The following is a 25453-nucleotide window of genomic DNA, read 5'->3' as shown; positions in this document are numbered from 1 at the left end:
TCATAGAACAATAGGCTTTGTCAAGAAATTGTCAATGATGTTGCATCAAATTGAATTGGAAATGCAAAGAAAAGAATATAGTTCCTTATATTTTATACTTTATTTCCAATTAAAAAGCCCATGGACAATGTAGTATAAAGTAACTATTCAATGAATTTAAATATAAAAAAATATTTAACTCATGACCGACTGACACCAATTGTTAACTCATGCCCTATGTGCATTTGCGAATTTGGGTTGTTAGGTCACTTAGTGAATATTTTTGTATATTTGAATTCTCCAATTATCTATTATTTAAATAATAGACTTCAAGTAAAGTTATGTGAAATTCCAGTTTTCTTCATTTATTCCAATTACAAATTCAAAGACATTCTTTTCCTGACAAAAAAATATTTTAAACACTTATATTGGTTTTAAAAGCTGATTAAAATTCTATTATAAGTAGTTTCCAATACAAGCTCAACATTTACATTGTGCATTTACTAATTACAGACCTTTACCTTTTAAGCGGTCATTATCTAGGTCACTGAGTTTACGTTTTGGCGTAACAGGTGGAGTATTGACAGCTAGTTGTTGTAACTGTTGTTTACTGACTTCCAGATACCCTTTTAGCTGAGTCATCATTTCTTCATTTGGAGGATTTTGTTGACCCGCGGTCATCTTTTTCATCTGATCCAGGAGGTTCTTCTCTAAATCTTCCAGTCTCCTGTTCACCGTATCTTCTAGTCGTGTTTGTCTTCTTAGTAATGGACTAGTTAAATAGAATTAGTACGATCAAAATGCAGTTTTTGGCTTATATCTCTAAAACTAAAGCAGAGTAAATTTGACAGGGGTTCAAATGTTCATTAGGTTTAGATCTATCTTTCAGACCAACCATACCATTTTTGGGTTGCTACCCCTGAATTAGTAAACAAATAAGAGCATTTGTTTACTAGTGTTCATCAAATAAAATATGCGCAATACATTTTCGGAAATGTATTGTTTACAAGATAATTCATTTTTATGAGGTTTAAATTCCAATGATCTCCCCTGGCTGTTGTTGTGTCGCACCACCACATGTACAACTCAATAATATCTTTTTTTGTGATACTTGAATAGTGGTAAAAACCAAGTGGTCCCTCTTAATTAATGTAAAACATCTACATCATAATTTGTTAAGAGTGAAGGTCAAATATAAGATAAACAAGAGTGTGTCCATAGAACAGGGATGCCCCACTCGCACTATCATTTTCTATGTTCAGTGGACAATAAAATTTCTGTAAAAACTCTATTTTGGCACTAAAATTAGAAAGATCATATCATAGAGATAGTTTCAAGTTGATTGGTCTTCAACTTAATTAAAAACTACCGTGACCAAAAACTTTAACTAAAATCTTTAACCTGAAGCAGGTCAGATGGGCGGATGAACAGATTCACAGACCAGAAAACATCATGCCCCTGTACTATCGTAAGTGGGGCATACAATGTTGGTTTGCATGTGATGAATTCTATAGCTTCTGTCCAGTTGCTCTTCAATGTATCAAAGGATACAGCCTACTAGAAATTTTCAGTCAGCAACAGCACAATTGCCAGTTAGATTTTTTTGCAATGTTATCATGTTATGGCAAGTATCTATATGAAAGTGTATTCAAAATACGAATGTGATTTATGTTTACTGTGGATTTATTTATTCTTATTGGTACCAATTTTCGAGAATTGAGGAAATTTTTATTTCCCTGCATATTTGAATTTGGGGTTTTAATAGTCTGTAAACAAACCTATAGAAAATTTGTATCCCTTTGGACATTTAATTTGTGATTTACAAGTAACCAAAAAATTGACGAAAAGTTGATTTCCACGTATAATAAAGAATCCACAGTATATACCTAAGGAAAGGAGCAGGATCCATCATTTGAGGCGGTTTATCTGGTTCTTTGGCTGTAAGTCTTGGCTTTTTAGCTGGTACAGGGTCCTGTTCTTGTATCATGGGAGTTTTGTTTGCTAGTATTTCTATTCTTGGTGCTACAAAGGATATAAAAAAGATATCTCATAAAAAGAGTAACTTTACTATAAAATATTGTCCAAATAATTCAAGTCTGCAATTAATGATACTTTTTGTTTTTGTTTTCAAATGTTATTCCAAAAGTTAACTATTTCTAGACTTTTTTGTACATGAAGTTTTCAAACTTTAGACAATGATTTAAGACTTTTTTTCTATAAAATAACTTTTAAACATTATGGTAATAATATTTTTTGTCAACACCTAAAAAGTTTAAAGCTATAAAACATTTTTGTAAAATAAAACATAAAAAGTTTGAATAATGGGAGGGAATTTCACTTCATTATCTAATTTCATGATACTATATACATGTATTTTACTGGGTTTTTTTTAACTAACAAACTGTTTCCCTGTCTATTGTATCTACTGTTTTTCCATCTAAATAATATCTTCTGTTTCTTCATAACTTACCAACTGTTTCCCTGGTAACTGTACTGTTAACAATCTTTTTACTTTTACTGGCAAAGTTAAGTGTACAATATGTATCATAATAATATCTCTCCTCGGGTGCAACATTAGTTATCATTACTGAATGACAGCTACCTCCTATAGAATCCTGTAAATCAAATCAAAATAAATTCTACTGTTTCAGGTCTGTAGCCAGGGGTTTCAAAGGGTTAGTATACATCCCCCCCCCCTAAAAACAAATAAACACTTTTTAAATTCTCTTTTTGTTTGAACTGTCACTATCAAAGTTGATTTTTTTTAACTGTGAGTTGCTGTAAGTGGGGTTCAAAATTATGCTGAGTCTTAAGGTGGTACCTAACACTACAGGGAGATAACTCTGTAAAATCAGCTAAACGTTTTAATTACGTTGTGTTGTAAAGGAAATATTAAGCTCAATGATCAAAATTGGTGTTTGTAAAACTGCTATATAACCAGTGTATTTTTTCTGATAAAATGGTTGGTTCAAAATTTTTAAAATTTATATATTTTGGTTAAAGGGTCAAAGTAAATACTTTGTCAAAATTTTATGAAAATTAAACGAGCCAAATTATTTTTAGTGAAAGTGTTGGGAACCACCTTAAGGTTGTGTTTTGTTTACTGTTGTATGTCTTTTGGTTATTTCTCATTTTTTAGCCAAGGCATTGTCAATTCTTTTTAAATTCATGAGTTTGACTATCCCTTAGGTATCTTCTGACTCACCTTCATGATGATGATGATGGATGGCTGCTTAATGTCCAGTGGCAAATTAATATGCATATTCAGGACTAGAACATGTAAACGTTAAAAGAATATTTTCTCTGCTTTGTTCTAGACCAACTAGCAAGATTTTAACATGCTTGTTCACAGGGTAAACAGTTTGCAGGAAGATATGTCACCTAACTGGGGGAATATGTTCTGAAACCAAGGAAACCAGTCTTGCTCTTACTCCTTAATGCTACATGATATGCAGTGAAGTAGTTAATACCAATTTTTAAGTCGTTAGTCCAAACGTATGACCTCCAATACACTACAACACAACCACCTAGGCAGTTAAAGATTCGATGTATTACACATTATATATAAAAAAAAACTTTGCATATGATATCATATTTCAATCATAAAAGTGACTTATCAAAAGAAGATGCGGTATGATTGCCAATGAGACAACTGTCCACAAGAGACCAAAATGACACAGACATAAACAACTATAGGTCACTGTACGGCCTTCAACAATGAGAAAAGCCCAACCTACCTGTAACAATCTAGTCAGCTTACTATTTCTGTATGGTATTCTAGGCTGAAATAAAATATAATATAAATGTATAGTTGAAACTTAACCCGTTCTGTGGTCCCACTAATCTGTTTCTCTAATGATTCTTATACATATGCAGACATTTTCAATCCTTCTTTTCCAAATATAATCCGCATAAAGATGTATCTTCCTATGTGACATCATCAGACATGGTCATCTTTTTTCATTACATTGCAATTTGAAAAACAGAGGAATGCTTGCAAATTTGAAGCTATAATTAAATTTTGACCAATGTTAGAATTGAGATCAAACACACCTCACCTCAATTAAATAAAAATAATCAACTTGTCAGGAAAAAAATACCTGCAAGAATTAGATACAGGTATATTCAATAAATACAAATACTAATGATAAACAATGGTCTTGAAGTATAGACTCTAGGTACTGACTAATAACGTGTTATAGTACTCTTTTATTTGTCACCGTGAATATGACTTTTACTGTTTAGCCTTTTTACAGTAATATCCATTTGACGTGGCTCAGTACTTATACATCCTGTCATTGCGTTATGTGCAAAGGAAAATTTTGGTATTCTTGTCTTTCATTTTTGCTTACTGTGAAAGTACTTTAATTTCGTGGGTATCAATTTTCGTGGTTTGGGCAATATTTACATGTTCGTGGGTTTTTAAATTAGTGGATTTTAGTTTTCTACAAAAAAAAATTAAAGCCTTTAGAAATGAAGGTTACAAATAGTCTGGATTGAAGGAAATTGCATAGTAAAAATTGACCCGTGTAAATCGTAGTGATAACACTAATTAACCCATGATAAAGTGATCAACAGATTAAAGACCATCAAAAAGTGTTAATTAGGCCATGAACATGTCACCTAAAGAAAACAGAAACATAAACAAATGCTATAAACGAATCTTGAAATGTCAAATAATACTTATCAAAATCAAGCCCAGCATGAAATTATTATTTCCCATATGTATGAGAACTATGGGGATATAAAATGAACTATTTATCATATTAGCATATATCATTACCTGAAATCTGACTTTTATAGATCAAAATTTTTTTTATGAGAATTATAAGATCAAAAGTTGTACAGTTTAGGTTATTAAAGATTAAATGGGTATAATACTGCATGCAGTTGTAGTTCTGTGACTGCTATTAAAGTATTCTCAGATTTGGCGTTATTTAATATATTCTCTAGATCATATCAGTAGCCGAACCTACTGATGGGGATCTTTCCATATCTTGATTTGGACAATGGTTGTTTTATTTTGTTGGACATTTAAATGCGTGGATGAAGTCATCCACAAAAACAACGAAAAATTGGTACCCTACAAATAAAAGTACTTTCACAGTATATGCTTTGCCTATATGCCTTATTGTATTTCTTTGTTGAAGTGCATATTTGTTTTTTATAATGATAAAGATTATAACACAATGTTGACTGCTGTACCCCTATTTATAACATTATTACCTATTTTTTTTGTTTGTTTTGTTCACACATTGATGTCAATATAATGGAATTTTATGCTACTGTCATAAATGGAGAGGTTTAACTAGCTTTAGAACCAGGTTTAATCCACCATTTTCTACATCAGAAAATGTCTGTACCAAGTCAGGAATATGAGTTTTCCATTCAGTTGATGTGTTTGACCTTTTGATTTTGCTATTTGATTAGGGACTTTCTGTTTTGAATTTTCCACTGAGCTGTGTATTTTTTGTTTTTTTTTTCTTTTTTCAATTACATCTTTTTTCCATTTTATACTTATAATTGTATCAAGAAACATACCAAGCAACAGTTAATAGAATCAACAACCTCTCCTAGCACAAACAGGGATTTGTTGATGGCACCACTTTCCTTTAGTCTGGAAAAAAGGTATTAACATGTCAGAAATTTATTTTTTTCAAATGTTATATATTTTGGTCACAAACATACTACTATTAAAGGGAAATTCCGCGATTTTTTACTTATCATCTAATTATGTTCATCTTAACATAAAAAACACATTTGCAAAGTTTTAAATTTATATTCCTTCTAATAACGGAGAAAATCAAGTATTTGTAACTTTTTTGGTTGAATTCTCGAGTGGGTCGTGACGTATTAGCCCGATTTATTGAATTCTGGGAAAAAATAAAATCTGTTTAACTCTTATAGCTTATCGACAATATACGTAATTAAAAGCGCACAGCTGACGAATGGTCGAAGTTATGAACCACAATATAAGAATGAACGAAAATGAATATGCATATACCGTTTTGTATTGATTGAATTAAACTCCTATAAAATTATCTCTAGTAAATGTTTTTGAATAAATTTAATTAATTATTGTTGAGATTTTTTTCATAAAATATTTATTGAACATTTTTACTGATATTGAACTGAAAATATTTCAGTTCTATTTACCGTTATTGTTTTGATAATCATTTCAATGCAACTAATGTGTGAGCAGAGTGTGTATATTATTTTGTAAAGGTCACTGTATATTTCTCGGCTTGAGGTCAATTCATTTACCTTGTAGCTATTTAGCCGCAGGTGTGAGTTCAAGCGTACACAGGTATAAATGTTGTTATTTGGAAAGGATAAACAGAAAGGATTAGAAAGAGTATGCTGTCACGATGTTAATACACTAAGATTTAATACACGATGAGAATAAAGATACAATAATTAAATTGTGTAAATTAATTGAAAATAAAATTCAGATTCGTAATTCCGAAAGTGTATACAAATAAAAGGAAACAATTTTTGATTACTTTCTTAGCGGCAATTGGCGTAAAGATTCAAATATGAAGCAAAAAATAGTAGTTTTAATCTTTTATAAAAACTAAATGCAATATTACCCAATTTGATATACCATTGTACATCTGTTTGATATCATTGACTTTACCGGAATTTCTTAACTTGTATTCAAATCTGGCTGTGTTTAAATGCTAATTAAACTATTGCAATTTTAAAGTTTTTAATTGACAAAAAGATAAAACATACAACATGCATGATTTTTTTTTAGTTTCTTTTTAACATTTCATTCTTACATAATTAAATTCATTTGACAATCATTTACACGAACTTTTTGTGAAAAGAATACCAATTATCTAAGCTAAGGCATTATTTTTTTTGAAGATTTTTGTACATTTATTTTTTAAATTCTATGATAATATTTGTGCAATGTTGAACATGATAGCCGTCATTAATCCAAATAAGTAATACAGTAGTTGTAATAAAAGTTATATTTTAGTCATGCATAACTGATATTGACGAATTTATAATAGTTCGTCCATACATCGTTGTTCTTGAAACAATCATTATTAGTATACATGTAAGTTTCCTGACGTATAAGAGCCATTGAGGATGAGCTCCAGAGAAATCAGACTAGTGGCGTTTCGTTCGTTTGTTTGTTGGGAAAGGAGAGGAAATGCAACCGCTTGTACAGATAAACGACAGAATTGCCATACAAGCATTTATAGTTAACACAATCAGAAAGAGTTCCCATCGTTAGACGGGGAATATGAAGGCTTCCAAGAATGAGGCCCCTCATGGGGGGGGGGGGGGGGGGGGGGGGGTCCTAGTAATCACATAATCACCATTTTTTTGCCAATATAATCACATAATCATTAAATATTTGCTTATCTTTAGTAATCAAATAATCATAAACTAAAAATACAGTCCTAGGTAATCAAATAATCATGAAATATTTGGCTTAATAATCAAATAATCATTAAAAAAACGGCCAAGTAATCACATAATCAAAAACCCCATGAGGGCCCTCAAGAATGAACAAGTGACATGTCTAACTCTGAACAGTTAGAAAACAGACTATCGACATCGACCGCTTGTTCTTAATATTTGAAACTGTATGCATATATATACGTATACGTTTATGATATATATAGTGATGAGTTCTTGCGTCTGACAAAAACTAAATTCCTTCATGGTTATATCTTGCCATACGTTTATATTGGTTTGTAAGGTGATTACTCACAATCGTTATTTGAAAATCCTGTTTGTGAGATGTAGATTCATTTCAATACAGAAATTTCGTCTATATATTTCACAAGTGTATAACACGGAGAAGCTCTGAAGGTCCATTACTCCCATTTTGTTTGGGTGTGAACCATCGATGTTTACAGCAATATCACAGAATAAGATGATGATGGTAGAAAGAACTATGGGCGTCATGTGGCAAATATTACATGCATATCGGACAATGAGTTGTCAATCTGTATGAAAAGATTTCCAATACAACCATATTATTGAGAAGGAATGTTTACATGCTATACTCTCGTACTAGTATTACAGGGTTCTTGTGGCGTTCACCTTAGACACACATCTTTTTAACTATGTTTAAAAAAAAGACAGGACCAATTTAATGTCATATTTCCCTATTTTTTAAATATAACTAAAAGTCTTTTATCTGACAAGAATACCCCTATTTAGCGAACAAGTAATTTATTCTTTTTTCTGTTATTGAATACCAAGAAAGAAAATAAATCCCGAAATTAATTTGAAACTTTGATACTCAAAAGTTTCCCAGCAAAATATTCACATTCCCTCGGGATAATTAGTGTTCGTCCAGTGGCATATATAACAATTGTGATGACGAATTACTTCCTTTGTTCGAGAACAATCTTATTGAAATATAAATCTGTGATTTTACTAGGTCCACAGCTTCAATGAACCAAAGCAAAAGTTATACATCGACCTGTATTTAAATCAAATTGGTTCTCTTCTTCTTCTGGTATACAATAGTCTATCGACATTCGATGATTACATACTGTTGGCATACGTGGACTAGTCTATTTACAACACTTTTACCCCTATTTATTCAAAATATATGTTTTTTTCTTATGTTCAATGTATACATGTATATATTTTAAATTGCGCTATACAGTCATTCCCAAAAAATGGGTACAATTCGAATGTAGACACTGTTAAAAAATAAATTTCAACTGAGCAGAGAGAGAGTGTTGTTTTCTTCTGTGTCTATATCTAGTCTGTCATTTTTTAAATTTTTACTTACACCATTTTAGTTGTTTTCTAGTTTTAGCATTTTTTGTAAGACAAGGTAAGTATGAACGTATCGGAGGTTAGTGTTGTTTAAAGTCATCTTAAAAATTGCATTAGAGAAAAACACAAGATTTAAATCCAGGCTCATGTGAAATGGATTACATTTACCACCATAGCAAACTGATTTATACGTATTATTCTGTATATATTGAAAGCAAATACCAATTTTAAGGTCTGAATTAATATAGTGTTTAAAAAATAATTCAAATAAGTAGTTTTCACAACTTATTTAGTAATAAATTTAAACTAATGAAATGTTATGCTGTATAATATTTTAGTTTCATAATACAGATTTCCAGGAAAAACCCTATTATTTATGTTTTGAATCACTTGTATGTATTTTTTATGCTTGTATTAGTCCACACCCCCATCTTTGTTACGGAGGTTGATATCAAACCAGTATCTGAATGCTGATACATAGTAACACTTAACGCTTTAATGCTAGCTTTTCTAAACAATTTATTGACATTACAAACTAAAAAACTGTTTTCTATCAAGTTATATGTTTCTTTTAGTCAAATGGACTTGTTCTTGTCAAAATCTCCGTAACGATTCATGAACTTTCACTCAAAAATATGTTTTACCTAAACCGAATACTGTTCAACTTAATTTTATTAGCTCTATACAGATAATGTCATCTTCCTTCACACCATAATGTATGTATTATACTCAACTATGAAGTTTTGGAGTCAAAATAGTTTCATTTCGAAAATTTCTATCCTCCGTAACGACATTTAAAACCTCCGTAACGTATAATTCCAGTTCTTACCAACAGCAAACATATAAAGGAATGTAAATATTGGAATTAAATGACAAACAAGACAACAGAATTAAACATTTTTCTTAGTAAATCGTTATCTAAAAAGAGTAAAGTCCTGTTAGAGAAAAAAAAACACTTTTTTTCCTTAAATTTCTATCCTCCGTAACGTAAATCAATGATGTCGTCTATGATTGACATCACCTTTTGATTTTTATTAGTGATAATTGATGAACTGATTTGGTATCTATAACAATGTACAAGAATTTCAATTGGTATGATCGTGTTTACATGCATCTTTAGATTTTTTTTATTTGCATAACCTCCGTTACATTGATGAGTCCTGAATAATCTTGAAAATGTTTGCCATAAACCGCTGCTAAAGTTATGATTGTCGTCGTAATTACACAAGTTGTGTTGTAGACTATTTCAAATCTAAGAAAATGGCTGATAACGTTTATTAAACGTTATAATGTTGCTCACATAATAGTGAAAAAACAAGTTAACCTTTCTCAAAACAACATTTTTTTTTCTCAAAATCTGTATTTTGTTTGTCTGTTTCCTTTATAATAAATGATATCTGCTACAAAAATGACTTTCGGCAGTGTCGGCAGCCGCTGATACTGATAAAAAAAGTCTCACAACTTAACTGTAAATAACTGCGTCACGGAGGTTATTTAAACGGAGGTTAGTTTTATTTACATTATACATGGAAATATGTAACAATATTGTTGAGTTGCTTTCTCAAAACTGATTATTGAGAAGCTTTATGGGTGCTTTCAATGAAATAATCATCATTTTGATTTGTTCTTGGTTAGTGCGTTCCAAAATACGCGTTACGTAGGTTGGATTCTTATATGCGACAATCGAAAAAAAGAGAAAGAGAAGATTTTTTTTTATTTTTCGTTTCATTGCAATAAAAGTTAAAGGCAGGATTTTACAATTTGATGTATCAACTTTGTTTAAAGTCACTTTGGGCATGATTTCCAATCATATAAATATGTTTTGACTGTCCCTAAAGATACGTTACGGTAGGTTATACGTTTATCGGCGACATTGGTTTAATGGGTAAATCAAAGTGTATATTATAAATTTTGATTCTAAAATATTTTTGTGGATAAAAATCAATATATAGTGTCAAATAAAAAAGCAAATATAATCATGATTTAGATGAAATAAAGTATTTTAATTCACACCGATATTTGGAGTTTTTCTTGGCGACATTCGGAATTCGTGTGATTTCCGTATATTGAATAGAAAATCACACAAATATATTTACGATATACATTACAAAAGAATATAATTTTATTTTAGTATACATATTAATCACTTAGAACACGAAAAAGATCATCTGTGACATATGTTAAGCTTGCATTTTGTGGTTATTTGCCGGCGACACTGAAATTTTGTAATTGTACCCATTTTTTGGGAATGACTGTATAGTTCCGTAACTTTCTATCCAGTCGTATAAACGAATCGTCGGCAAGTGCGTACATTTTTTTAAATCAATATTTCTGGTCTGTTCCAATCTGTCCTTCACTATTGACAATGACTATATATTACATTTTCCCAAATTCACCCTTGGAAAAAATATTTAAATAGATTTTAATTTCTTCAAATCTTATTTTTTTGGTATTATTTATATGTTTATGAATAATATTCTTTACACCAGAAATGTTATTTATAAACAAGCGTATGAGTTTAGTAATGACAAGTAAGAGAGAGTTGTATATTATTCATCTGATAGTTCAAAATGGAAAGTTATAAGTTATAAGTTATCAGCCGTGTACACTGATCAATACCTGCAGAAGTGAAACGATGCATGAACTTGCAAGCCCGACAGGAAATCGCTTGAATACCTGGACGTGTCACCTCACACCCCTCACAATACCTTTGGAAGTATTACCTTTAGCCATGCTGGTGATCAGATGAGGGAAGATCAAAATATATTTGTTTATTACTTTAAAGAATTATGAACAAATTAGATTTTCGAAAACAATTTTCACGGAACACTTATTTATGATTTCAACTTTGACTTTTCACCTAATTCCAATATCAACAGTTTAAAAACAACAGACCATGGTAATTTAAAAAAAGTAAGAATATTTTTCGTATCAAGTTAGTTAGTCGGATAAAACAACCGTACGATTGACAAGATATCGACACGCAATTACGACTACATCGGTTACTGTAGTTTTGTTTCTTTGTGGTTTATAGACATATCGTTTTTATTAATCGGGAAAGAAGACAAAATGGCGGATCGCAGAGAATTGATACTCTAAATTTAAAATCGATGGTGATCGCTTATCTAGCGGAATAAAACTTTAATATCTATGAATTTGAGCATTTTTATACAGAATGAACATAATATCAATTTTTGATTTTTTTGCGAAGTTTCCCTTTAACCCTTTCATGCCGAATGTATCCTTTTGGCACACCCGCGCGCATGCCGAATGTATCCTTTTGGCACACCCGCGCGCATGCCGAATGTATCCTTTTGGCACCCCCGTGTAGATGCCGAATGTATCCTTAAGGATACATAGATTTCTATTTTTAGACGGTCACAGTGCAAACAGTAAAAATAACGTTTAAACATGTTTCTTGGCCCCGTTGCTCCATGGATGTTATGATAAACACCAAATGCATTCGATATTTTAGTATCGGGCGTAAAAACACTGTTAAAATATGTTTTTTCAAAGATTGTTGAGGGAAAAAAAACCTCGTGAAAAACAAAATGGCGGAATCATAAACAATCGTGGTCAGGAGTTTCATTTCGAGTTGAAACATTGAGAAAACTTAACCTGCGGTCATGAAAGTCGTTTAAATTGAACAAAAGTAGTGATTGTACGTATATTTTGGAGTTGTGAGAAGGATATTTGTAAAACAACCTGAAATCGAGACTTTGATTGTCGCCATCAGGTGCACGACTGTAAATAATTATTTCTCGTTGCCGTTTGACAGTCAACCTTTCATTACCGATTGAGTCAGAGTCTTTTATCGTCGTTTTAGACACTCTCAGGAGTCTGTAGTGCTACGGGTTTTATTTCTTTTCATTGAAAGGCTGTACTGCAGTATGTAGGTCGACAAAACGAAAGTCCACTTTTTTTTTTAAATAGAACCGGATATTGACAAAATTGACAGCTGAGTCTATAAATAGTGCGGTTCATAAAAACACGTGTTGTTACATCTCATAGATTTATTATTTTACATAAAAGTGGTTTCGAAAGATGAGACAATATTCTGCAATCTTATTCGTATTTTAATCGATTGTAAATTATTTTCCATGATGTATCTCGTCTTGTGACAGAGGTTTTTAAAAGTCTTGTTCAGCATACAAAAATTTTAAAAGTTGTTTTGAAAAACAAATAATTATGTTGACAGAGAGTAAAAAAATCCTGAAAGATGCCAAGATGATTATTTTATGTAATAAATTGTTTTCTTTCTCATTTAAAAAAAAAACATTGTCAAAGAAGGGAAGTGAAAAAAATTATATTTGTTTTAGAAGGGAAGGGAATTTTTTTTTTCAGAATTGGAAAGGGGAAAAAAAAATTTTTTTTGCTGGAGGGAAGTGATTTTTTTCCCCAAAGTGAAATAACATAAGGTGTTGTCTGTTGCCTGTTGCTTCTGATTAATCTTGAGATGGCATCATTTATTATTGTTAAATAATACTGTTCCTGTATGTTTCTGAAAACAATATAGGGGTTACATTTTTTGTTTTGGAAATTATGAGGAAGAACTCCCCCCTCATGTAGCACACCAACACAAAAGATGAATGACCAGTGCGGCAGTGCCTAAAGTTTATTACAATTTGTAATGCCAATATAAGCAACCATTTTTAACACTAGGAAACATCTTTTTTTGTGTTCAAAAAGGGACTTCAAATGGTATATAAATTGCTTCTTCTCTCAGATGCCAAGTCATATACATGTAGTAGTAAGGAGTAAGAGAAAAAACTGATCAAATTGGAAATGGGATAATGGGACCTCATTAGGGTCTTGTAGCTGTCACCTTGTAAGTCAGCTTCTTAAATTAACACTGTTTATGGGACTAGTACACATAAGCAGGTATCTTCATACCACATTAATATATAGGCTTATATGTAAGTAACACTTGCTGCTGGATGAAAAAGATTAATTAATAGACTGGTAACAATGGTTATAGTATAACATCCTCACTCAAGTAATTTTTATTCACTTTTTGACAAACCATTCCATTAATTAACCCAACAATATAAACAGAAAATAAAAAAAAATAGTTTCCATTGTCCTCACTCAATTTTAAAATCAAAATTTATGATATGAATCCTCCTATTCAATGAGTATGCAGCATTATAAACTAAAACAAATTTCATAGCTTCCAAATGTTATTACAAACTATATCATGCAGCTCCCTGGTGTAGCTTTCCATCAATGAATTTTAAAACTGCATTTTGCAGTAAAACATGTACATGATGTATTTTAATCCCTTTTTGGCAATAGTTTTCAACGACTTCCATCTGTGTCTACATATCATGAGTTTAAATAAAACAGTACCCAGTAGTTGTCTGCATATATTATCTTCTTAACCTCTACTGAATATGATTAATAAATTTAACTATGATGAAAATAAATTTATAAAATATTAATTGCCAGCTTTTAGTATTTATTTGTGCTGCTTTAACAAACATCAGTTGATGTATTTGTCAATTTTATGTTGTCTTATACATCCTAAATTTTGACTACAAAGTTCAAATTTAATTTCAACAATTTTCAAAAAAAAAAAAAAATCACTAGGCTCTTTATCTTGAGATACAGCTGAATATTTGCTTATTTGTAGTACATTTATTTATGCTTAAATATTTTTTTTATATTATACAACCCCCATGACTCAAATCAAATTTATTGGAAATTTCATGGATTTAGAACTTTAAAAAAAATCACTTTTTGGGTTCATTTATTTTATTGGAAAGCTTTATCTCATTCACATGTGGAAGAATTAAGGCATTACTGGGGTTAAGTCATAAAGTAATGAAGTCCCATCGATTATTATTGCAGTTAACAATTATTTTTAATTTAATAGTTCAGTAATCGCACATCAACGCTGGGGGTATTATACAACTCGTCTCGAAGAGTTATTGTCCGTTATCGAGCCCGAGTTATCTTTCTTCTTTCGAAACCGTAAACAAATGGCGGCCAAAATCTACGTGAACGACAGTCTCGATTTACAAGTATTATTGCCAAGAAAACGAAAACGGAAACGGGTTTTGAAAGAAAATAATTCAGTAGCTCATAGAAATAGAATTTTGAAACACACGTGTGCTTAACAAATGTTGCCGAATGGAAGTGAAAGTGATATACGGTAGGCAATGACAAAAATTATCTTCCGATTCAATCAATCTACGATTTCGACACGCGTTTTTAAGGTAAACTGCTTTTCACTCTATGAAAAGGTTACGGACGCTCAACCTATGATATTTATCTACATTTTATCAAAATTTGACCGCACAACTCGCTACAGTTCCCGAGTTTTCAATGACCAAAACTACGAGGTCGTTTTTGCTGAAGCACATGTGAAATTAATCCCGGTCAGGCAAACGGCTCGTGCAAATAAATTTCGGCCAGGGAATCCCGCGAAAAAAATAAATTCAGTAGTGAAAGTGTTAACATATTTTCCATGGTTTTATGTTTTGCACATAATCATATATAATGAATATTTTTAATTTCTATTTTTCATTTTGTGTACGCTATAGTTTGAACAAGGAAATCAATCAGTAGATATAAGAAGATGTGGTATGTGTTGAGTGCCAATGACACAACTCTTCATCCAAGTAACAATTTAATAAACATGAAAAAGCCCTCTCACAGGCAAACAAGTCATAATTGAAAAATATAAGGGCATACACCATAAGCATGGTACACATTCTACTACAACCACACAGTCTAGAAATTTTTCAGAATAAAAAACAGAAAAACGGATAAAACTTCAATAAGCTTTTCATTCTATAATTTGTCACCTTATTCCTTTATTTCCTGTCCTTCTATTGTCTTCTGACCCAGCCAAGTCAATAAGATAGATTTTACCATGAAGAGTTTTATATGGTGCAGATTTCTGTGTACGTTTTATTTTCAACAGCAGTATGCTATGACTACGGCTCGAGCGTTCATTCAACTTGGTTGCAGCTACAGTTCTGATAAATAAGAATTATGCAACATTTAATTTGCATAACAATAATGTATATATAGATACCATATAGCATAAATTTTGATATTTGGTTGAAGTAATACTCAGGTCTACATGGTGCCTATTAAAGATGAATAACAAAAATTAAACACACTTAAATATATAAATTTTACTCCAATAGATATACTCCAATCTTAATTGACTATGATTGTCAGTTTTCCTATCAGAGGTCACAGTTTTCTGCGGGCACATCGGTTCCCTCCACTTATAAAAAGTGATTGCCACGATATAGCCCAAAAGTGGTGCTTAAAAGTGGTCTAAAAATACCATGAATGAATCAATCAATATACATGATATAACCTCAGTTTTTGTGGTATAAATCTGTCAGATCAAATAATAATTTTCAATTATTATCCTTTTAAATATTTTATGTCTCTGATGACTTTGTTTTTTGTTTCTTTTATGTGTATTAAAACAATAGATTACTATATATTCAAATGATCTTTAAAGGTAAGGGTGTTTGATTTGTTGCTAAACAGATTTCAATGTATTCTTATTTACCGTGAACAAATATATAAGTCCATTATCATTGGTTTTTTTTTATCTTTGTAATTTTTAGGAAAGTGACATATATACCGTACTTTGATGAAATAGTTTTCTTTTTCCACATTGTGACTAAAATGGAGAGTTGTCTCATTAGTACATCTACTTATTTCTAACCTGTTATTTGAGGCTGGTCCAAAGTAAGTTTTAAATTCATCAAAATTGCGTATCTCTTTCTCCCCCAGACCAGGTATTAAGATGTTTTTTTCAGTATCCTCTCTAATTGGTAAATCTGTATCTTTTGGATCCAGCAAGTCCATTACCTGAAATCATATTCAACATACAAATGTATAGTACATTTTACCATCAGACTAAAACAGATAACATCAGCTGACATATTATTAGTCTTCAATTCAACGAGACTGACTTGTTTGACACTATATAGCTTAGGTCAAAATAAAAATATAAATAAGTGAATATATTTAAATAATTTCTGTGACTGTATCTTATGAATCTTTACAATAGATATTTAGCTTATCAATTCCATCTGCATGCCAAATATATCATGTACTGTTTTACAATTCTAGATAGTGTTGTCTCTATATCCCATGAGTTCAAATCCCAGCAAGGGAAGCACAAAAATATGCTTCTACAAACTTGCAGATTTATCATTGTTGTGCTGATAGTTACAGTAGTTCTGCATATAAAATGTGTTTTCAGCCGTACATCACCTTCACTGGTGATCCAATGGTTTGATCTGTTGTAGAGTTGTCACTTGTTTAGACGTACTTGTATATATGTGAATAAACAAAAACTGGAAATGATATTAAAAGAAAATACTGTACATTTGTTAAACAAACCTTTTCATTGTAGATTTCTAAATATGAGAACTTCACACTTTCAGACCATTCCATTGTATCTGTCTTCTTCTGTTCCTCAATCAAATGGAAGATTCCATTTATGACACGAGGGATTACACCTGGATCAGTTGCTGAACCAAGCATGGTGTGGGTTTTACCTGTTAAAACATTACCAATTGTAAATATAAACAATAAAAAATATATTCATTAGGTTTCTTCTTACTTCATAACATTAAATCATTACAATTTCAAATTTCGTACAAGCAGCATGCTCACATGAACCATATTGTACATTTACACAATCACTGACAATTAATGTTTTTAATACATGCATGACATCCATGACCTTATCATCTTTAACTTTGAAATGACTGTATTCACTTAAGTATTTTGGTAGTATCAATATTGCTCAATTTTAGTTTTCTGTGTATTTTTTTTTTTATTTTGCCATGATGTAATGATTACCTCCCCTTTTTTAAAACTTTTTTTTATTATTTGCTTTAAATATCTAACCTACTGCATATCATGCATATGAATTTCTAGTCTTGAACATGTAATAAAGTAATATAATGTGTAGCATGTTTTAAACAACCAACAATTAATCTGACAGTATAGGCATAAAAAATAGTTAAATTCATTTAAATTTAAAACCAGAGATATATGCAGTCACTGACAGTGATGACAGCAGAAAAGGTCATTTATACCATATAACTGTGCTATTTGCCCAGTCAAAAGAGACGTTAGATATAAGAAGATGAAACTTTACCATACATTGTTTTGAACATGTTGAAATAAATATCTATTTGTACAATTTAGTACTAGACTCAAAACAGGATAAAAAAAAATTGCAAAACCTTGCATTCTACCTGTTTCTAAGACATATATATACAGGGGTTTCATTATCTTTCATGTTGATTGGTACTTTCCACGTTTCTAGGTGGTACTTTTCAATTTATTCCATGAATAACTTTTATACAAATTCCTACATTTAGGCGGTACTTGTCAATAGCATTGGAAGGTAAAAGTACCGGGTACCGCCTCCTAATGAATGGCCTGTATATATACTAGTTTTATATATCAAGACAATCTATTTATTTCTATTCCGTTATATTTGGAATTTCCCTATTCTATTTCTATCTTTAGACTTGTGGTACAAGTTTGGCTAGTATGTAAATCAGAAGTGGTCTGATGTTACTGTTGTTTTCTGCACGAATATTTCGAGGGCGGTAGTACGGGTGGGGTTTTATAGGCATATATAAGTCCTGATTACGTTTGATTATTATCGATGTGCTCGAGTAACTTTGATAGACGAAGTTAACGTTAAGCTCTGCATAATATATTACAGTTATGTTTGTATTGATATGTATTTAGAGGACATTGTGAATGCATATAGATGGAATTGTGGTATATTTTTGTAAATTGTAAAATGTTCACAAGATATTAAATGTTGTTTCGCTGAGAAAATAAGAAAGTTACTGCGAGCAAACAAACCTAAATTATGACTTGTCTCTTATTTAGCCATGTATTTAGTATAGAAATGTTTTAAATTCGGACGAATTCATGAGGGAGAATTTAAATGGTTTTAATATGTACCTTTACTGTAAATTCAGAAAATATTGTGAGTTTTTTGTTATGAACGCGAACAATTTGACTGGGTGATGATGGCTATAATAAGAACTCCCATTCTGATATCTTTTGCATATCGGAATGCAGATTTTCCTGAAATCGCAATAAGAAATGCATATATTAAAATACCTGAATTTCCAGTTTATTAAGATTATTACCTGCACCAGTTGGTCCATAGGCAAAGATTGAAACATTTTGTCCGTTGAGCGAATGAAGCAGTTGTGGCTTGACACATTCCTGATAGATTGTCTGCTGGTGTGTATTTATATCATATACAGCTGAAAAACTGGAGGAAAAAGAAATTAAATTATAATTCTTTTTTATCTTGCTCATCATGCTCATGTTACATTGTTTACTACATATACTAACAAATGGCATGACAAATTCTTAAGTAAATATATACATGTACATGTATACAGTCTTCACGCTGAGTGGCAGCCCAGGCTTGTAAAATTGCTCTCTGGCCTGTAAAAATTATATCTACAGGCCAACAGAATCTAAATAAATATTTTCTAAAATTGAGCCTCGGGCCTGTAGATTAAGCAGTTTATCGTGAAGACTGTGTATACATATAGCATGTGTTCATCACTGTTCATATCTTATAGACATGATAGAGCTGTAAAATGAACAAAATGTGGTTTACTTTTACACTAATCACAATCCTGTTCAAAATATAATTTATTATTTTAGTCTGAATCATACACAAAATTATGAACATTATGAATACCGTAAGTAATTCATGAATAGTTCATTTAGACTCTCACTCATTTCTTTCTTCTTGCTTCCTAACAATTGAAAGTTGTCACAATTTCATGACTGTTCATTCTTTTTAGCCAGTTCATTTAATTTTTAATCAATGAGTTTGAATATCACTTTGGTACCATGTAGAGGGTTATTTTCGCGGGGTGAAACTTTGCGATTTTCATTGAATAAGGTATATAAAATATTTGGCGGATTCAAAACTTTTATCAATTCCTTTGCATGTGCACTTTTAAATTTTAAATTACACCCTTTTTTTTTTAATTGTTCGGTCTAACAGTCTTAACTTAAGATATACATGTATTCATACATTTCACTCACTCATATTTGATGTTTTCATTGACATTTCTGTGGTTAAATATTTCTAAAGATTTTCCATCCACAAAAACACAACTTTTGTCATCTGTTTTTAAGGCTGGTCTTAACCTTACAACCACATTCACTTTTGTCTGCTTTTTATTCATGATCTGACTGAAAACAGAAAATATTATGCATATAATCAAGATAATTTACAACAAACATGCGTAGATCAGGGTACTTAGTACTTACTTGACTTATTATTTTCTGAACTGGTGAGACCAAAGATGCATAGATCTGCATTGTGCTATTGTGAAATGACTTATTAATGCCCTATAAGCAACAAAGCAGCGCATCCATTTTGGACGGGCAAATATACACTTTTTGACTGTTCAAAACTCCTCCCTCTGAAAAATCACAGTGCCAGTCATTTACTTCTTAACGAACAAAAACAGGAGGTTCATGGAAGAGCCTGCACAAACGTTCTACACTTACATTGTATACACAACGGACATAGAAATTTTACAATTATTATTGATGCAAGCTATAGTTTATTGTAGTTATAACATAGGTTTGTATTATTTTCAGTGATTTTGCTAGCGCTCGTCATTTTCGCAAAATACGAAAGGATTTTCGAAATGACGACAGTTTTTCAAATCAATTTCGTCACTTAAAATCTTTAAAGTATAAAAATTTTCGCCATAAAATTTTCCATTAAAATTACCTTGTTACATGTTTCAGACAAGTTTATGACCCCAAGCTAATTAATGGTTTCATGTTTTCAACAGGTGTCATAAACTGTTGGTATAGATAATCCGATAATTGGGTCATTAACGGTTATCATAAATAATCCATTTAAGTGATCATTCAATCAACGGGAACATTAAAGTCCGCTTGGATGCTATCATGAGTAGACTGCTCATAATTAGACAAACAACTCAAATTTCTCAAAATGCCTTTGGTTGTAATAAATAGCCAAACATTATGGACTCCACAATTATTCACGATTGTCACGTTACGATCCGCCATGATTACAAACTTCTTCACTTCATCACATGACCCGGGGTCAAAGGTTCCGGCTAAAGTTCACAACAGTAGCAAGAAATCTAGATCAGATCGTCTACAGAATTCCAAATTTAAACCACAATGGTCAAAGATTTTCCCATGCATATACTTTGACGCAGATGCCGACGCAATGTACTGCAAAGACTGCAAAACTGCCAAAATGATCAATTCCTTTACGATCGGATGTCAGACGATGTTAAAAGACAACATTCAGAAACACATAAAGAGCGCCGACCATAAGAAGGCCATTCAAACCAAGATCATGAGAACTGACTGGGACCAAGGCATTGCTACAGCCAACAAAACTCACGAGAAGGAAGTTACTGCTGCTATGTCCAACATCTACTGGATGGCTAAACACAACCTGTCCACATCACTGTACAACGGCGTCAATGATCTACTTGATTTCCATGTATGTGGTGATTGTCTGCTTTATTTTGTTTTAATAAAAATTGCCTTCGTCCCTTCCTCAATAATAAAAAATTATAGATTTTCTTGATATGGGTATATTGTCAATGAGACTTACGTTAATTCCGAAAATGTGAAAGATTCAATAAAGAAAAATAAGATTTTTTTTTACAAATGACGAAATGCCGAAATTCGTAGAAATGTCAAAGAGATAAATTAAATTATATAATTGTGTTGCTTTGTGGTAGCTATCAATGAGACAAAAATAAAATGTAAATTATTATTTGAAATACTTATGTTTAAGTGATGATTACGTTATGCATAATTTAATAATTTTTTACTTCTTTTTTTCAGGGTGTCGAATCTGTGTCTGCAATTCAGAAAGCCAAAAATGCAAAATACACCAGCTCAGACTCCGTCCTTGACATGCAGATTGCACTAGCAAAGGTAGTCGACGAGGAAATTATTGAAGACATGAAAGCCTCTATCTACTATTCAGTCATGCTTGATGAATCAACTGACCGTACAACAGAAAAAACTCTAATGTTATATGTACGTTACATAAAATCAAATGTGTCTGTTACAAGATTTTTATCTGTTCTTGAACTGTCTGGTGGTACTGCTGATGTTATATTTACTGCTGTAAAAACGCTATTTGATATGTATGACTTAGACTTTTCAAAGTGTATATCCATCTCTACAGATGGTGCTAGTGTTATGACTGGTATACGGTCAGGTGTAACTACTAAGTTTTCAGAGCAAAATCCTTTCATAATTAAGACGCATTGTATTGCACATAGGTTAGCCTTAGCATCATCACAGGCAGCAAATTCTATAAATTATTTAAAGAAATATCAGGGTACTCTTAATGAAGTATACAAATACTATCATCATTCATGTAAACACATGTCAGAGTTAAAAGCTATGGCTACTATTTTTGACAAGGCAGAGAAAAGGTTTCAAGAGGTGTTCAGTACTAGGTGGTTGTCCTTTGAAGGTTCTGTTTCCTCTCTTTTGCATAACTTTGATATCTTGATTGGCTGTTTGCTTGTGGATGAGGAGGGTGGTAACATTGTTGCTGGTGGCTTGGTTAGGTTCATTTCTACTTATGAGTTTTTAGCTGTCTCTCACTTCATGGGTGATGTTATGGGTATTGTTTGTAGAGTGAGTCGTGTATTTCAGAGAGAGGATCTAACCTTTTCTGTTATCAAGGATGTTATTGACCCTGCCTGTGCTGCTATTCTTGGTATGAAGTCTACTGCTGGGCCCAAGTTGGAGTCCTTTCTGTCTGAAGTCCCCTCTGAGGTTCAGGAGAGTGGTAACTTTCTATTTGGTGGCAATCTTATCAAGGACAGTCCCAGTCAGAGGTCAAATTTTGAGAGTCTTAGGGTCAAGTTCATTGATCAGCTGGTTTTGAATCTTCAGAGTCGTTTTCCTTCTCAGCAGATTTTCCAGAGTTTATCCATCTTTGACCCCCAGTTTGTTCCCAGTGCTGGTAGTCAGGAGTTGCTTTCCTATGGTAAGGAGCAGGTAGATTTTCTGTGCAAGCATTTTGGTCAGGATAAGGGTGGTCACAAGGCTCTGATTAGTGAGGTTCATTTCAGGGAGGAGTGGTTCATGTTCAAGCAGGTCTTACCAGGTTACAAAGGTGTTAGGATGGACAGTGCTTTGTCTTCACTTCTGTGTAAGGATTCCTTTGCAGTGGACTATCCTAATGTGGCCAACTTTCTTTCTATCTGTCTTGTTTCTGCTTTATCTTCAGTTGATTGTGAGAGGGGTTTCAGTAGGTACAATCTCATTAAGACATATCTCAGGAACAGGTTGATGGTCTCATCTGTTAACACTCTTCTTAAGATCTGTCTCCATCCTTCTGACTTGAGGTCTTTTAGGTTTAGAAGGGCTTTTGAGTTGTGGTGCAAGGCTAAGGACAGGAGGATTTTGTTTTACTAGTGGACTCTAGTGTAAACTTTGATGTAGTTTAATATAGTTGTCAAAGAATGTTAAGCAACTCTTTTTTTAGGCTAAAAGTAGCTTTATTGTAGGTCAAATAGTAACTATTTTTATGTGATATTGAATAGTAGCTTTTATGTAGATCAAATAGTAACTATTTTTATGTATTGTGTAATATATATATGTTTTTTATTCATTAATACTGTTTTATTTCAGGATTTATTGTTATATCTGTATCTGTTTACTCATGAAATACTGAAATAGAAAATAAAATACTAAACATGAAATAATGATGTGTTTTTTTATTTATTTATACGCTTATGAATTTATTGGCTTGGAAAAAAAGTGGTAAGTTTTTGTCTTCCGCAAAAGTGACTAAAGGTTTCAAAATCCTAGCTGAAACCCTGATTATTTTCATGTTATTTTAGCCCTCACTATTGTTCTGGCAAAAATAATTACGAATATAATGCCTACCCATGTTTAAACTACAATAAAGTATAGCTTGCATCAATTATTTCTTAAATTATGAACATATGGATAGTCTACCTTTCCATGGATGGAAACAAATTCCTGCGAACTAAGAGGTACTCCAGTTTTAGAGGAAACTGTCACGCAGTCTGGGGCCAGTAGTAGTCAAAATAATAAACGTACTATAATCTAAAGTGTAAAATTTACACTTTTAAATTAGGTCTTTTTGCCTCGAAAAGACCTTATATATCACGTCCGAATAACCTTTTGACATCAAACAACAATCACTTTTAAGTTGTGACGTCAAATGCTTAGAATTATGATGTCAAAATTTACAGGACTTTTTTTAAATAGCCTTGCCAGACATCATAATTATTAATATTTGGACCAAGCCAGTGGCAGTAACACTAACAGGGACAAAATGTTGGGTTTTTTTGGTGATCATCAGATGGATTATGATGCAAAGAGAGTATACATATTTCTTATTGTATGCTGGCAACATTTAATGTCTTAAGTCAGGATTCATGGGTAATTTTTATAAGTGTTTTAGAGGTATATAAATTTAGAATATAATCCTTACAATGTTTTGGTTCTTGTTTCTGTATTTTGAACTTCCCTCGCTTCCGGTTGGTCTAACCAATCAAATTCGGCGAAACAAATCTTGGGCGTTTTCATATCCATTTCGGTCTCTCCCGAGAAATCCGAAAGATTTGTTTATTTGCGGGAAGTTGATCTCAACAGAATTTCTTCTATACATGCTATCTATATAGGTAAATCATGTAATGCTTTGTGAGCTATGCAATAAAAATTATTAAATCTCGAAATAATCTTGAAACTGATAATTAAGTAAACATTCACGAATAAAAAATGTTTATGTGATATTAATAACATAAAGTTACCCAATTTTGCTGTAAAGTGGTTCATGTTTACACTCGCTACAGATACAAAAGGTTATTTTTAGCCTTTCAAACACTTCACAGGTTCCTTTCTGCGAGCTAAAGTTCTGTTTGAAAAGCTTTTGACAGAAAACTTACTCAAATTCAATACAGTGTCAAAAAATAGTGAAATTGACATATATATATATAAAATCTAAAGAAATGAAACCGACCATATTTCAAGAACCTTTGTGTGCAAAGTTCAAATCCTGAGTCCCCTTTAATATTATTCACTTAAGCTGCTGTAACTAAAATTCAAACAAAATTGCAATGTTCACATTACAGGAAACCAACCAAAAAACAAGGAAATAAGTGGGTCTCATTGGGGTTTAACTTTTAGCGTGACGCTGGATTGCTGTTTTTTTGTAAGCGTGACACGTGAAAGTCAAAGGTATCCGGTCGTTCCAGCCCCAAGTCGATCTGGCCTATGTTGATCCAGCCCCACGTGGGTCCGGCCCCATAATAAATGATAAAGAATAAACTATACAGACTTTTAATTAGTATAAATAGAATTTGTAAAAAGTATCAATGACGGATGACAACAGGTTAGTGTGAGGAATTTTAAGAACTTCAAACAAAAACAAAGTTTGTATCACGATATCAGCTTGGGGATCGGCTTCAACAGTACCATTGTCAGTGTTCCAGCTAGCATGAGATGGAAATTTTGCGCCCCTCTGCCCTTTTTAAGCGCCCCTGCGCCCCTCTGTGTCCTTTTGAAAAATAGTTTAAAAAACGATCTTTTTTCCTCATATCGTCGCCATTTTGTTGAGTTCTTTATACACATGTACACACACTTCATTAAGACAACAGATTAAAATTAACAAGTCACAGGG

At 32.0% G+C, this 25453-nt stretch overlaps 2 protein-coding genes across 3 annotated transcripts in view; one reads left to right on the top strand and one right to left on the bottom strand.

Moving 5' to 3' along the window:
* Positions 1–24381, bottom strand: part of LOC143076244 (kinesin-like protein KIF22) — a 29971-nt gene extending 5590 nt beyond the window's left edge. Inside the window, exons 1-11 of one of the 2 annotated variants that reach the window (XM_076251974.1) lie at positions 24266–24381; positions 19819–19968; positions 18897–19024; positions 17113–17270; positions 16430–16575; positions 15543–15716; positions 5521–5596; positions 3717–3761; positions 2450–2594; positions 1866–2001; positions 495–751 (exon numbers count right to left, since the gene is read on the bottom strand). In XM_076251974.1, the coding sequence (XP_076108089.1) occupies positions 495–751; positions 1866–2001; positions 2450–2594; positions 3717–3761; positions 5521–5596; positions 15543–15716; positions 16430–16575; positions 17113–17270; positions 18897–19024; positions 19819–19968; positions 24266–24366 (1516 nt within the window). In that variant the 5' untranslated portion in view covers positions 24367–24381. The remainder of the gene's footprint in view (positions 1–494; positions 752–1865; positions 2002–2449; positions 2595–3716; positions 3762–5520; positions 5597–15542; positions 15717–16429; positions 16576–17112; positions 17271–18896; positions 19025–19818; positions 19969–24265) is intronic. The other variant, XM_076251975.1, reaches the window with a different exon arrangement.
* LOC143076242 (zinc finger protein 862-like) lies at positions 20386–23588 on the top strand. Its single transcript, XM_076251970.1, has 2 exons — positions 20386–21271; positions 21622–23588. The coding sequence occupies exons 1-2, from the start codon at positions 20747–20749 to the stop codon at positions 23215–23217; spliced, it is 2121 nt and encodes a 706-aa protein (XP_076108085.1). The 5' UTR covers positions 20386–20746; the 3' UTR covers positions 23218–23588.
* Positions 24382–25453: the final 1072 nt, after the last annotated feature.

This window comes from Mytilus galloprovincialis, chromosome 5 (genome assembly GCF_965363235.1).
Source record: "Mytilus galloprovincialis chromosome 5, xbMytGall1.hap1.1, whole genome shotgun sequence".
In the NCBI taxonomy this organism is placed as follows: domain Eukaryota; kingdom Metazoa; phylum Mollusca; class Bivalvia; order Mytilida; family Mytilidae; genus Mytilus; species Mytilus galloprovincialis.
The sequence above is the reverse complement of the archived record's forward strand: the minus strand, read 5'-3'. Positions and strand labels throughout refer to the sequence as shown.